General features: G+C 41.9%; 1 protein-coding gene across 6 annotated transcripts in view; it reads left to right on the forward strand.

Moving 5' to 3' along the window:
- The window catches only part of fnbp1l (formin binding protein 1-like), a 206,639-nt gene that overhangs the window by 155,008 nt on the left and 35,427 nt on the right, over positions 1-16,204 (forward strand). For all 6 annotated transcript variants that reach the window (XM_043698825.2, XM_043698826.2, XM_087990466.1 and 3 more), the window contains exons 7-9: positions 10,085-10,213; positions 11,757-11,903; positions 12,884-13,084. In XM_043698825.2, coding sequence (XP_043554760.1) covers positions 10,085-10,213; positions 11,757-11,903; positions 12,884-13,084 — 477 coding nt within the window. The remainder of the gene's footprint in view (positions 1-10,084; positions 10,214-11,756; positions 11,904-12,883; positions 13,085-16,204) is intronic.

Consider the following 16,204-nt stretch of genomic DNA (forward strand, 5'->3'; position numbering starts at 1 on the left):
GCAGTGCATTGTGGCTTGTTTAAATATTATTCTTATCCAGCTCCATTTGTGGGTGTTGGCATGATTGCTTCTATAGTTGAGTACCTGGTCAGTGTGTGCGCTTTTCCTGTAGACACTCTCCACTGGCTTTTTGTTCTACTGTGACGGCTAGCAAGGGGAGTCTGTTGTTGTTCTCTTCCTCCTTGGTGAACTTTATACTGGTCAGGATGTTGTTTGTGTTTGTGGTTTTCTTCTAATTTGTTGCATTTCGTGATGATAAGGGTGTCTTGCACATAGCGGACCCAAAGCTTGGTCTGGATCATGGGAAGGACTTATTGTTATCATCTTTGTATAACTGCTTCTGCTAAGAGTCCTGATATTGGTGATCCCATAGGCGTTCCATTGGTTTGTTTGAAGAGCTTGTCGTTGAAGGTGAAGTGAGTTCTTAAGCACAGGTCTACTAGTTTGAGGATGCTGTCCTTGCTGATGGAGTTGGTGCTGTCAGGTGTTTGTGTTCTTGGTTTGTCTAGCAGTGAGGCCAGTGTTTCTTTGGCTAGGGTGGTGCTTATTGATGTGAATAGGGCCGTCATGTTGAAGGAAACCATGACCTTGTCATCCTCTACCTTGGTGTTTTTGATGTTTATGAATTCCTGGATGGAGTGACTTGACTCTTCTATTAGGTGTTTCAGTTTACATTGTAATTCCTTTGCTCATCTGTATGTCGGTGTACCAGGAAGTGAGACTGCGAGTCTATGGGGGGAGTTGAAACTTTATTGCTGGAACAGCACAGCAGGTCAGGCAGCATCCAGGGAACAGGAGATTCGACGTTTCGGGCACAGGCCCTTCTAAGGGGGGACCCTTGTTTACATACTTTTGGTAATCTGTAGAAACCAAGTGTGTTGGATCCTTCTGGTTTCATTCTTTGGATGTCTGTCTTGTTAATTTCACCTGTCTTGGGAAGATTTTTCAGGGTTTGTTGTTATATAGTTTTCTTGCTGTTTTCTTTTCGGATTTATCGCCACCTGCTGGTAGGTGTTGGTATCTGTGAGTAGTGTGTTTGTTTTTTCAATGTATCTTGTTCTGTTCAGGGTGAAGGTCATGTGCCCTTTGTCTGCTGGTAGGATTACGATAATTCTGTCTTTGAGTCCTTCCAGGGCTTTCCTTTCCAGTGAGTTGAGGGTGTTCCCTTCTTTCTTTCTGCTTAGTGTTGGTACTACTGTCTGTCTGATAGCCTGCTGGATTTCTTTCTAAATCCGTTGTCTTTCAGGATGGATTTCAGTGCTACTAGGGAGTCCTTTTTGTCCACGTCCCTGTGGTTGAAGTTCGTCCTTGTACTAGGACTGCCTATTCCGTGTCTGACCGTGGTCGGTCCAACAAGTTCTTTATGCAAGTTTCTGAATTGTCTGTTATTGCTGTGCATGAGCTCAGCCAATTTTTCTTGTAGGGCTAGTCTTTTCTTTGTCTTGGTCTACTGTTGTTTAGTGTTGATGGCTCATACTAGTGTACTTGTCTATTCATGGTCAATCATGTTAGCGTACATAGTCTTTTGGCGCGAAATTTCTTGTTTGTATTTGCACATCCGGTTGTCGGCATCATTTAGCACTTTTTGTAGCATTCGGGAGTGGTTCTGTTCTGCTGTTCTTCTGGCTTGTAGGGTTTTGAGAGGTGGTTTGAATTTGACACATCGTGAGCTGACAGCCAGACTACTCTGGCCCCTAGGCATCATGGTAGCCTACAAACCTACCACCACAGTGAAACCGCTCTTGATGAATTTAAAGGACCCCATACCAACAATCAGCAGAATGAACATCATATACAAAATACCTTGCAAGGGCGGCAATAAACATTACATTTGACTGACAGGCAGGAAACTATCCACCAGGATACATGAGCACCAACTGGCCACCAAAAGATATGACCAGTTATCACTAGTATCCATATACACAAACTAAGAGGAGCACCGATTTGACTGGGACCGGCTAAACAAAGACACACACGGGAATTCTTGGAGGCATGATGTTCAAACCGAAACTCCATCAACAAACATATCAATTTGGAGCCAATTTAAAAACCTCTCAGAAACCAAACCAGAAGCGGTATCGCCCACCACAACAAACCGAGACAGATTCATAGCAAGCGGGACAGAACACCAACGTTCATCGGAGGCTCACTGATGATGTTACCTGGCATGATGATGAAATGTCTGAGAACAAATCTACCAGCTCAGTGAACAAATTTACAACCTAGACTTGAAGCACTGGAGAAAGCAATCTTGTTGGAAGCTCAACAGCTGTACTCTGATATGAGTGTACATAAGATGGTGGCTAAAAGGTGAGCAGCCATGCAGACTCGAAGCTATCATTGATATGGAAAAACAGCTCACATGGCAGCAAATTGCTGTTTATAAAGCTATAGAGACGACAAAAACTGCGCATGCTGGAATCCAAAGTAACAGGCAGGAGGCTGTAAGAACACAGCAAGCCAGGCAGCCTTAGGAGGTAGAGAGGTCGACGTTTTGGGTTAACCCTCCTTCAGGATAAAGCTGTATAAAGCTATATACAGACACCGTGGCAAAAAAGGACACATTGAACAAACATGTTTGAGGAAGAAACATGAACAACATACGACATAAATATAGAAAATGAAGAATAGGAAGAAAATCTGCACAGTACAGTTAAGGGCATGAAAAAATCCCAGACACTCAGTCCAAAGAGGAGCTGTTATTAAATATACTGGCCATTGCTAGCAATGCCAACTGATACTGAGTCACTCCTTTCCTTAATGGCAAACTGACAAGAATGGAGGTTGACACCGGACTGGTGGTTACCTGGAAGTGGTAGTAGCTCAGTCACATTGTGCTGCAACCCTTAAAAATTGTACTAAGACTGTACACAAGTAAACTGGTGACTTGTTAAAGGGTTGTGTCAGTCTGAAAGTTTGTCATAGAACATAGAACAATACAGCACAGAACAGGCCCTTCGGCCCACGATGTTGTGCCGAACATTTGTCCTAGCTTAAGCACCCATCCATGTACCTATCCAATTGCCGCTTAAAGGTCACCAAAGATTCTGACTCTACCATTCCCACAGGCAGTGCATTCCATGCCCCCACCACTCTCTGGGTAAAGAACCCACCCCTGATTTCTCCCCTATACCTTCCACCCTTCACCTTAAATTTATGTCCCCTTGTAACACTCTGTTGTACCCAGGGAAAAAGTTTCTGACTGTCTACTCTATCTATTCCTCTGATCATCTTATAAACCTCTATCAAGTCACCCCTCATCCTTCGCCGTTCCAATGAGAAAAGGCCTAGCACTCTCAACCTATCCTTGTATGACCTATTCTCCATTCCAGGCAACATCCTGGTAAATCTTCTCTGCACCCTCTCCAAAGCTTCCACATCTTTCCTAAAGTGAGGTGACCAGAACTGCACACAGTACTCCAAATGTGGCCTAACCAAGGTCCTGTACAGTTGCAACATCACTTCACGACTCTTGAATTCAATCCCTCTGCTAATGAACGCTAATACACCATAGGCCTTCTTACAAGCTCTATCCATCTGAGTGGCAACTTTCAAAGACCTATGAACATAGACCCCAAGATCCCTCTGTTCCTCCACCTCACTAAGAACCCTATCGTTAACCCTGTATTCCGCATTCTTATTTGTCTTTCCAAAATGGACAACCTCACACTTGGCAGGGTTGAACTCCATCTGCCACTCCTCAGCCCAGCTCTGCATCATATCCAAGTCCCTTTGCAGCCGACAAGAGCCCTCCTCACTTTCCACAACTCCACCAATCTTCGTATCATCTGCAAATTTACTGACCCACCCTTCGACTCCCTCATCCAAGTCATTAATAAAAATTATGAACAGCAGAGGACCCAGAACTGATCCCTGCAGAACTCCACTTGTAACTGGGCTCCAGGATGAATATTTACCATCTACCACCACTCTCTGACTTCGACCGGTTAGCCAGTTTTCTATCCAATTGGCCAAATTTCCCTCTATCCCATGCCTCCTGACTTTCCGCATAAGCCTACCATGGGGAACCTTATCAAATGCTTTACTAAAATCCATGTATACTACATCCACTGCTCTACACTCATCCACATGCTTGGTCACCTCCTCAAAGAATTCAATCAGACTTGTAAGGCAAGACCTCCCCTTCACAAATCCGTGCTGGCTGTCCCTAATCAAGCAGTGCCTTTCCAGATACTCATAAATCCTATCCCTCAGTACCCTTTCCATTACTTTACCTACCACCGAAGTAAGACTAACTGGCCTGTAATTCCCGGGGTTGTCCCTATTCCATTTTTTGAACAGGGGCACAACATTCGCCACTCTCCAGTCCCCTGGTACCACCCCCGTTGACAGTGAAGATGAAAAGATCATTGCCAACGGTACTGCAATTTCCTCTCTTGCTTCCCACATAATCCTAATATATATCCCATCCGGCCCGGGGGACTTGTCTATCCTCAAGTTGTTCAAAATGTCCAACACATCTTCCTTCCTAACATGTATCTCCTCTAGCTTACCAGTCCGTTTCACACTCTCCTCTTCAACAATACGGTTCCTCTCATTCGTAAATACTGAAGAAAAGTACTTGTTCAAGATCTCTCCTATCTCTTCCGACTCAATACACAGTCTTCCACTACTGTCCTTGATTGGACCTACCCTCGTTCTCGTCATTCTCATGTTTCTCACATACGCATAAAATGCCTTTGGGTTATCCTTGATCCTATCCGCCAGAGATTTTTCATGCCCTCTCTTGGCTCTCCTAATCCCTTTCTTCAGGTCCCTTCTGGCTATCCTGTATCACTCCACTGCTCTGTCTGAACCCTGTTTCCTCAACCTTATGTAAGCCTCCTTCTTCCTCTTTACAAGATATTCAACCTCCCTCGTCAACCAAGGTTCCCTCACATGACCATTTCTTTCCTGCCTGACCGGTACATACATATCAAGGACACGTCGTATCTGTTCCTTGAAAAAGTTCCTCATTTCCACGACATCCTTCCCCGACAGCCTATGCTCCCAACTTATCCTCCTCAGATTCTGTCTTACAGCATCGTAATTACCCTTCCCCCAATTGTAAAACCTACCCTGTTGCACGCACCTATCTCTCTCCATAACCAAGGTGAAAATCACAGAATTGTGGTCACCATCACCAAAATGTTCACCCACTAACAAGCCCATCACTTGTCCCGGTTCATTACCGAGTACCAAATCCAAAATGGCCTCCCCTCTGGTCGGACAATCTACATACTGTGTTAGAAAAGCTTCCTGGACACACTGCACAAACACCGCCCCATCCAATCTACTTGATCTAAAGAGCTTCCAATCAATATTTGGGAAGTTGAAATCGCCCATGACTACTACTCTGTGGCTTCTGCACCTTTCCAAAATCTGTTTCCCAATCTGTTTCTCCACATCTCTGCTGCTATTGGGGGGCCTATAGTAAACACCCAACAAGGTGACTGCACCTTTCCTATTTCTGACTTCAGCCCATACTACCTCTAAGGGCAGATCCCCCTCGAACTGCCTTTCTGCAGCTGTTATACCATTTCTAATTAGCAATGCCACCCCCCCTCCTTTTTTTACCACCCTCCCTAATCCTACTGAAACATCTGTAACCAGGAACCTCCAACAACCATTCCTGTCCCTCTTCTATCCACGTTTCCGTGATGGCCACAACATCGTAGTCCCAGGTACCTATCCACGCCTTAAGTTCACCGACCTTATTTCTGATACTCCTTGCGTTGAAGTATACGCACTTGAACCCATCTCTGTGTCTGCAAGTATTCCCTGTCAGTGCTACCTTCTTCACAGCCTCCCCACACACTTGGACATTCTGACAAACAGCTAGCCTACTTGCTCGACTACAAGTCCGGACCCCATCCCCCTGCCAAATTAGTTTAAACCCCCCCGAAGATAGCTAGCAAACCTACCCCCCAGGATATTGGTGCCCTTCTGGTTCAGGTGCAACCCGTCCTGCTTGTACAGGTCCCACCTTCCCCAGAATGCAGTCCAATTGTCCAAATACCTGAAACCCTCCCTCCTACACCATCCTTGCAGCCACGTGTTCAACTGCACTCTCTTGCATGTTATTAGATTACTTTACAGTGTGGAAACAGGCCCCTCGGCCCAACAAGTCTACACCGACCCGCCGAAGCGCAACCCACCCAGACCCATTCCCCTACATTTACCCCTGCACCTAACACTACGGGCAATTTAGCATGGCCAATTCACCTGACCTGCACATTTTTGGACTGTGGGAGGAAACCGGAGCACCCGGAGGAAACCCACGCAGACACGGGGAGAATGTGCAAACTCCAGACAGTCCGTCGCCTGAGGCGGGAATTGAACCTGGGTCTCTGGCGCTGTGAGGCAGCAGTGCTAACCACTGTGCCACCGTGCCGCCCACACCACTGTGCCACCGTGCCGCCTTATCAAAAGAAATTTTCCGGCTTTATCAGGAAAAATGTGGTTGGAGAAAATCAAACTCAATCACACTGAAGTAAATTGTTTGGCAGATTCCAAGACTCGATCTGTCACAAATTCTAAAGAAACAAGCCTTTGTTTTCAATGGGAATGTGGGCAACATGGAGGAGATCTGTCAAATTGGAAGTCAAGGATGAAAGTCAAGCGAAGTATTGCAAGATATGATCAGCTCTTTATGCAATTGGACCAAATGGTTTGGCAAGAAGCTTTGTTCAGACAATTAAATTGTTGTTTAGGGTGACTTAAGAGCAAAAATCATGATCCTAAATACTGAACCTTTTTTTTGTTACCAGGACATGGTAGACTGCTCTGAAAGGTTAGATCGCATGGAATCTAGGGGGAACTGGCAAATTAGATTCAGAATTGGATTGCTCATAGGAAGTAGAGGGTAGTAGTGAAAGGTTGCTTGTTGGACGGGAGGCCTGTGATGAGTGAAGTGCTTCAGGGGTTGGTGCTGGACCCATTGATGTTTGTTTTCTATATCAATGATTTGGATGAAAATGTACAAGGTATGATTAGTAAATTTGCAGCTGACACTAAAATAGGCAGTATTGTGGACAGTGAGCAAGGTTATCAGAAATTGTAGCAGGATCTTGATCAGCTGAGGAAGTGGGCTGAGAAATGGCAAATAGAGTCTAATATAGATAACTGTGAGGTCTTGCATTTTGGAAAGTCAAATCAAGGTTGGAGTTTCGTGGTGAATGGTAAGCCCATAAGGAGTGTAGTGGAACAGAGGGACCTTGGACTTCAGTTATACGGTTCTCTGAAAGTGGAGTCCCAGGTAGACAGGGCAGTGCTAGTTTGGCACACTGGCCTTCATCAGTCAGGACATTGAGTATAGAAATTGGAAAGTTATGTTGCAGTAGTACAGGATGTCGGTGAGGCTGCATTTGGAGTGTTGTGTTCAGCTTTGGTCAACTTCCTATAGGAAAGATGTTATTAAACTAGAAACCGTGCAGAGAAATTTACAAGAATGTTGCCAGGGCTCAACAGTCTGAGTTATAGGAAGAGGTTGGACAAGCCAGGACTTTTTCTTACAGAAGTTTGAGATCCTGAGAGACATGGATAGGGTGAATGCACTCAGTCTTTTTCCCAGGCTGGGGACCAAAGACTAGAAGGTATCAGTTTAAGGATAGAGAGGAAAGAATAAAAGGGAACTTGAGGGGCAATGTTTTTACACAGGGTGGTATGCTTTTGGAATAAGCTGCCAGTGGAAGTGGTTGAGATGGGTACATTAACCATGTTTAAAAGGCATTTGGCCAATTACATGGACAGGAAAGATTTAAAAGAATATGGGCCAAGTGCAGGGAAATGGTGTTAGCGTTGATGAACATTTTGGTCAGCATGGACCAGTTTGGGCCAAAGGGCCCGTCTCCGTGCTGTGGGACTCTATGGTTCTGTAACACAACCCATTTGATGATTCAAAGTTCTCCAGCATTTGCTCATGGTAAAGTGTCAGTTGCATATGGTATCTGATTTTGTAAAACCACCCATGATAAAAGACTTTGTTGACAAGAAACATCTGAATTGGTTTTTCCAAAGAGAGACCGAGACCAAATGTCAGGTTTTTCATAAAGGTTAAGAAGTGTTGACCTACAGGTGGTAAGTGTGTGCCAGCCATCGTTGTGGAACAGACTGGACCACTTTCCTATACCATACATCAAGAGACAATATAGTATGGAGAAGACATGCAGATCATCTCTTGGCAATCAGACCAAATATGCCAGGGAACATTCTTTGAAGATCAACATAGAACTCTGCCAAATAGAGACCTGGATATACTTGAGGACAGAATGATAAAATAAACAATAGTACTGGAGCATCGGAGGGAGACAGTAGCTTAGTGGAGAATGCCATGACATGTGTGAACCTCTGAACACTGTTGTCTCAGGAAAAGACAATAACAGATAAAGTTCCTAGTACACCTAAAACACCAGAGGTTTAAAACCAATGAGAAAAATAAACAGATGCCTGTGGTGCACAACAGACACACAGGATTGGACTTTCTCCAGAATATCTTAGTTACAGACAACTGTTTCTGATTGTAAATGTTGTGAATGTTTTCATTGCAGGAAATTCTGATGTATAGTAAAAAGGGAGGGATGTTGCACATTTGGTCAAGCTTAGTGAAATGCCACTTTAAGAACATGATCATGTGATGCAATGACATTATTGACCATTTTGGGCAGATAAATCACACTCTGTAACCATGCTGCTTGTAAAGTGAGCATCCTCATATTAAAGCTCCTGCTGTTTAACGCTTTGGCCTCCTGGTCCTTCTTAAAACTTAACATAACTCACTGGGTCATGCACTGGAAATCGAGCTTTACTATTGAGTTGTCTCAACCTTGGGTATTTAATGAAACTATTAAAAATCCTAATTTGCCTCTTACTGACTGATACCAGGGATAAAAGCAAACCATACCAAGTTTCTTCAGTAATGATAAGAAAAAGCTCTATTTTTTATAATACTCTTAATCTCAATAAGACAGTAAAAGAATAGGATTTTGAATTATATATCTTAAACTTAGTTCTTTTTAAAATTTTCACAAACACTGCAAAGACATTAAAAAAGAAAAAAAGGCAAATATCAGGAGTGGAGGGAGTCCAAATCACAAAATTAGATGTGTTGGTTTCCTAATTCCTTTGATTCTTTGATGCTTTGGTGTTTGTTACCTACTCCATGATGATCAGTCTGTAGTTTACTTGTTGTTTGGTTGGACCCCAGGATTTTTCTGATTGCCTTGGGATTTTAGAATTGTTTCTTTCTGTATCTCCAAGTATCATTTTTCTGTTCTTTCAACAGAAAATTGGAGAGAAAAGCCTCAGTGTAAGAGAGGCGAGAAATATTATTCAAATGAGTTTCTGGAGGTCTTCATGCTTATCTTATTTTCATTCCCTTCAAAGAATGTGTGTTAAGTTGAATTCTGACCAACTAGAGGGTTGTTACTATGCTGAGCTGACCTGAAGTAGTAACTAATAGCCCAATTGATCTGGACTCAATGTCCCCAAAAAGCGACATTATCTCAGATGATTTTTCAAAGCTGCAAACATCTTCTACATTCTCCCCCTTTTCAAAACAGATTTGATTTTTCTAATTTTCAGTCCATATTCAAAAATGCAACAATGTGATCTCTTGCATAGTGGGTTAAGTATATTTTTATTTTAATGCTTTTATCCATTTAAAAATAAATGAAATCTAATATGAGCATTCTGAAAGGCTGTGTTTTGGTTGACCTATTAACTTTGACACAATTGCAGTCTTGGATTCAAATATCTCTAGTCAGATGGTTGAATTTGCTGACAGCATTGTTGAGTTTTAATCACTTGTAGCTTTAATAATTTGTAGCTAAGACCAAGGTGGGAGGTTTACTGAAATGAAACCTGTCAAAAAGAGAGGAGAAACCACCTTTAATTGATTGGTCCAGTACATCTGGCAAGGTAATTGTTTTAAAACAAAATGTTGAAGTGTCTTCATCTCGGTTTCTCCAACTTAAAGCAAATGTGAAGATGATTGATGTTGAAGGGGGGAATGTATGAACTGAGAAGTTCAGATGAAACTAGACAACTAAACAGTTTGCAGTAGTGTTATCTTTTTAATCCCCAGGCAAAACAGCAATTAAATCTTCGAACCCACATGGCCGATGAATGCAAAAATGAATATGCTGCACAACTGCAGAACTTCAATAGTGAACAACAAAAGCATTTCCAGTTCATCATGCCTCAGATTTTTAAGGTAATTCAGTTTCCTTCCATGCTTTCCTGGATTGTTTGGAATCGGGAGGCCAATCAATGCAGATTGCAAGTGTCTGTAACCCCTATCTTCTGTGTTGTGACTTGAAGATCCTAAAAATGGGAGAAAATTAACATGTTGTTTATTTTGAATGTATAAATTTTTATATTCCGTTTTAGTGGTGACTTACATTACCACTGAATTTTAAAATCATTTTGAAATAATCTAAGTAGGGGTGGCGAAGTAGCTGCAATGCTGCACTTCTGTCACCTTGTCTATTCTGAATCTTGGACTCAATTGATGGTCCTACTCAGGCTCGTCTTGGAGAAATTATTTGTTTGCTTGATTCCATTTTGTAATTGTCCCTGAATTCAACTTTTCCGAGCTATAGTAAACTTGTATCAGATTCGGGTTAAATGGAAGAGCTTTTGGATTTGAAGAAGGATAATCCATAAAAATGTGCGGTGGTCATTCCTACCAGTATAATCAAGATACATCTGTGAGGATGAGTTAGAGTATCATAGAATCCCTACAGTGTCGAAAGAGACCATTTGCTCCATCAAATCTGCACTCACTCCCCAAACAGCATCCCACCCAGACCCTCCCCCTACCTCCATAACCCTGCATTTGTCATGACTGATCCACCAAGCTCACACATCCCTGGACATTGAGAAATTTAGCATGGCCAATCCATTTAACTTGCACATTGTTGGATTATGGGAGGAAATCAGAGCACCTGCTGGAAACCCACACAGACACAGGGAGAATATGCAAACTCCATGCAGACAATCACCCAAGGCTGGAATTGAACCAAGGTCCCTAGCACTGAGTGGCCCCAGTGCTAATCACTGAAGCCTGAGAGTTATTTTTCTCCTCAAATTAATTCTTTCAACATGTGCTAGAAGTCCAGTTTGGCAGCTATGCCCTCAGGATCCAGACAGCTTAATCAGTGTGTTGCAACTGAGCTGTTTTTGCTGATGGACATTGAAGTCTACCTATATTCATATTACATTTTATACTGTACAGAATTTCCCAGTTTCTTCCTTTTATCCTCCAGAGTAATGTTAATAATTTTGTCCTCATAATGCTTAAGATGTCTTTAATTACAAGTACAGATAGTTCTTCTATAACACAATGCTTGTGTTCTTATGCAACCCTGCATTCCTGAAGAAGGGCTTATGCCCGAAACGTCGATTCTCCTGTTCCCTGGATGCTGCCTGACCTGCTGCGCTTTTCCAGCAACACATTTTCAACCCTGCATTATAGAAAAATTGCGCTTTAGAAACAGCGCTTAAAGTTTTGGCGATGTAATCGTGTTACAGCCAACACATTTTAGAAGTAGTGTCCCCAATTCGTCAATTGCTTTGTTACCGAAGCGTGCATTATAATAGAGCAACCTGGACTGTACAAGTGCAAGTTATCAACACTAATACTTTATCCAAAGAATTGTCATTTATGTCTGGAATTTGCCCATTTTAAACTTTTGTTTAAAAGAAAAGTTGTGAAATGGTTACAATCTATCCTAAATGAGAACTTAATTTTACAGAATCTGCAAGACATGGATGAGCGAAGAATTGTCAAATTAAGTGAGTGTTACAGAGGATTTGCAGAAGCTGAGCGTAGAGTTGTTCCAATTATCAATAAATGTTTAGAGGGAATGATCAGCGCTGCAAAGTCTGTGGATGATCGCAAAGTAAGTATAGTTGAGAGCTATAATGAAAAAGCACACAAAATACTTATGTAATTTCAATGTCAGTAAGTTGGATTGTTGAGAAGTTGAACCTGGAGTGGCTAATCTTCCAGGTGGCAGGACTTTTGTGGGAGGGCACTGTTGAGTTTTTTGAGTGGGGAGGTGAGGTGGTGAAGAGAAAACCTAGCAAAAGAAAAACAGAAATTCAATGTTAAATGTTCCATTTCAGTACTGTTACTTATTACAAATTGTGTGTTTGGCAGATGATTGCTGTGTGGACAGGAAGGTTCATAGAATTTGACTTTTAAATTAATTTTATTTGTGCTGTCTCAATCAGATATGACTTTTTTCTTTGATTTGGTAATAAAGAAATAAAATGTACTTAATGATTAAAAGATCATAATCTTAAGAGCTTGAAGTGGATTTTAATTGTTTGATGTAATTAAATTTTGAAAAGAGGCTTTAATCAAACGTTTGTTCTATTATGTATCGTTTTTAAAATCTAACCAGTTGTGATTTGTGTTAAATCTGGATTTTTTTTGTCTCCTTTGCAAGTCAAAAATTTAAAACTCAGTTGTTTAACAAAGAAATATTGAAAAGTGTTGCATATGTTGTGTTACTCCCTAAGGTGCTGGTGGTAACTCCCTCATTGGGTCAGTTATATTCTAAGTCTTCTTATCAGGTCAGCTGTAGGAGTGCTTTAAAGTCCTGGACATTTCTCCATTTAATCATTAATGTCAGGGTATATGTGGTTATTGTGTGAAGATGGGGTTAAGATTGGGATTGGCTGTGACAGCCTCGTGGTTGAAAAGGCCTTCATACTTCAAGCTTATGCTTGAAGACTGACAATTTGAGAGTGGTGTCGATGGGATAGTCTCCCAGCAGGATTCAATGTCTTCAAGAATGAACAAAGTTAGTAAAAGAAGAAAATAACTGTGTGCTATTGAAAATACACTTAATATTAACTTTTTTTTTCTTATTAGGACTCTCTGATAGTAGTGGAATCCTTTAAATCAGGTTTTGAACCTCCTGGAGACTTTCCATTTGAAGACTTCAGCCAGAATATTTATAGGACAGTGTCTGATGGCAGTCTGAGTGCGCAAAGACAAGAGATGAGGGGGGACCAGAAGTACACAATAGGAAAAAGCAAAGGAAAACTTTGGCCTTTTGGCAAGAAAAGCAAGGTAATGTTGAGTTTCTCTTTACTTTATCGAACAAGCAGTTTGTAAGAAAAAGTTGTCCAATAGATATTAACTCCATCTCTCTTTCTAGTAATTATCTGAAGCTGAACTAGACTATTCACGACATTGGTGTCATATGAGATGAGCTTCTGACCTTTTTTTGGTTTTACCAGATGTTGGTTATTTGTTCAAGGGATGTGAGTGCTATTGCCTAGACCAGCATTTACTGCCCACCCCTCACTGACCTGCAAAAAGCTGATGGTGAGCTTCCTCCTTAAACTGCTGCAGTCCTTGAAACATGACTGAGACTGTTTACTTCTATCTTTTTAACATTGCTTAACCACTCTTGCTCCAGAACATCTGCTTCAGTGTCATCCACACTTAAGTATGACTAATCATATTGAGATCATCTAGAATTCTGAGGGCGACACGGTGGCACAGTGGTTAGCACTGCTGCCTCACAGCGCCTGAGACCCGGGTTCAATTCCCACCTCAGGCGACTGACTGTGTGGAGTTTGCACGTTCTCCCTGTGTCTGCGTGGGTTTCCTCCGGGTGCTCCAGTTTCCTCCCACAGTCCAAAGATGTGCAGGTCAGGTGAATTGGCCATGTAGTGTTAGATAAGGGGTAAATGTAGGGGCAAGGGTGGGTTGCGCTTCGGCGGGTTGGTGTGGATTTGTTGGGCCGAAGGGCCTGTTTCCACGCTGCAATGTAATGTAATCTAATCTAATTCCCTCTACTGTTGGTCCTTACTTGCATTGAGTGCCATTCACCCATAACTTTATGCTTTTTGCAGACCCACGCTGGCTTCTTTTTAAGCAATGTTGCATTTTTAAAATTCTCGCTTTGTTTTCATTCTCCTCCATGGCTTTACCACTCTCAAAGAACAAATGGAACAAAGCGCAAAGACAATTACAGCACAGGAACAGGCCCTTCAGCCCTGCAAGCCTGCGCTGATCCAGATCCTCTATCTAAACCTGCCGCCTATTTTCTAAAGATCTGTATCCCTCTGTTCCCCGCTCATTCATGTATCTGTCTAGATCTCTCTTATTTCTCCCCATCTCTAATCTCTTTCTTCTGAAAAACCTTCAGGATGCCTGTGCTTACCTCATTTTTAAGCTTTTCTGATTTTAATTGCTCCACCATTGGTGATCATGACTTGAATTGCTTAGCCTCTAAGTTCTGGAATTTCCTCTCAAGTTCTCTTTCTCTCCATTGAGCCACTTCATAAAACTTGTCTCTCTAAGTAATTTTTTGACTAGTCTTAAGCGTTGTGTCAAATGATATAATTAAGCGTTTTGCTAAATCATTTCAGAGGGCCATCAGCCAGGTTGCCATAGGACTGTGGACCAGACTAGGTTTGGATGATAAAACAAGGCAATGCCCTGGTCACTTTACTGATCCCAGCTTTTATGTGCAGAATTTTGAAGTTATGGAGTTGTGTATACATTTCTTGGATAAATAATTCAGACCTCTGGAACACTAGACAAAAGCTACTGCACAAAATTTCTCATTCCACCACACACATAGTTTTGTTGGATGTGTTTGTAATTCATTGGGAGAGAGTGAGGACTGCAGATGCTATAAAGTCAGAGTTGACAAATGTGGCACTGGAAAAGCACAGCAGGTTAGGCAGCATCCGAAGAGCAGGAAATTCAACGTTTCAGGCATAAGATCTTCATCAGGAAAGGGCTAATGCCTGAAACGTCAACTTTCCTGCTCCGCGGATGCTGCCTGACCTGCTGTGCTTTTTCCAGTGTCACACTTGTGGACTCTGGAAATTGATTTGAGAAATGGGAGGCAGATTTGGAAATGCTCTGATTAGTTGGATGGCACAAATAATGCTCCTTACAAATCTATTTTGAGGCCTTAGCCTTTCAATATGTATGTATTAATGATTTGAATAAAGAATTAGAGAGTTGGGATTCTGCTTGCTGATGACATTAAGTTTTCTGGCAAAGTAAGGCATGTTGATTGGAGCAAGAAATTAAAAAGGCATATTGACAAATTGATTGAGTGGGTAATGTCGAAGGCTGATAGCCTTTGATGTGAGCAAGTGTGAGGTTGTTCACCATAGTTTAGATTTGAGAAAGAAAATTAGAGCATGCTCTTAAGAAATGAGGAGCTGTGAATGATATGAGTAATCCACAAGCAAGGTTCACCACTCCTTATCCAACAGTTTAATAATGTAAGGAATCTAGTCTAGAACCATAACAAATTGGCTCACCTTGGTTATTCATGTGCCCTCCTTATTAGATTGCATAAAGATTAATTTTGAAGTTCTCATGTGGATACCTTTCTTCCAGATGCAAATGAATTTATATTTTAAAAGGTGCCAATTTAAGCAGCTTTCTTGAATTAACAAGAAGTGAGTTTATTGTTTACTAAATACACCAAGATAAAGAAATACAGCACACACAGATTAGTTCCAGTAAGATGGTGGCAGAGTGGGACATTCAAGCCGGAGCTCCTTTGCTCTGCCCATTCTTTTTCTTCTTCTCTTTATTCTCCCTCTCTCCTCCTTTCTCTCCCTTCTTTGGGCCCCGGCCTCCGGAATGGATGCCAGTAGTTCAGTGCGGAGCAGGGACACTGGTGACCAGTTGCCCAGTGCAGCGCATGGTGGCAGCCAGTGGTCAGACCTATGCACTGGTCTGCCATGGAGAGCCCCTGCGCAGAGACTGAGGTTTGTCTTTTTACCTTTGCTTCTTGATTTTCTGACCTATGGTTTTCCCACGTATAGCTGTAATGTCACTTTATTTTTCTTTTCACTATTCTGAAACTAAGGATTATACCTTTTTTTAATCAAAGATGGCGCTATAAATTGCGATTTATAACTTTTCACTGTCCTCATTTGAGTACGTGACAATAAAGCTAATTCAATTAGAAATACGAGGTGAGTCCAAAAATATAAAGTTTAGAAAAGGCTGATCAGTCTCTGATTTGTTTCTGAAGAGTGGAGAGTTGAATTTTATGGCTGTTGGGAGTGGGTGCTACTGGTAGCGTTGACATTCAGTTGATGTTGAACAATTCATTTTGAGATGCTTGTTTTTGCAGTTTGATTTTAAATTTGATTTTTGGTCCTGATTCCTCTTGACAAATGCTTCTGGCTACCTGGCTTCTGGACT

This window comes from Chiloscyllium plagiosum, unplaced genomic scaffold (assembly GCF_037043375.1).
Source record: "Chiloscyllium plagiosum isolate Xiang-an unplaced genomic scaffold, Cpla_swu_hap1 HiC_scaffold_9, whole genome shotgun sequence".
In the NCBI taxonomy this organism is placed as follows: Eukaryota; Metazoa; Chordata; class Chondrichthyes; order Orectolobiformes; family Hemiscylliidae; genus Chiloscyllium; species Chiloscyllium plagiosum.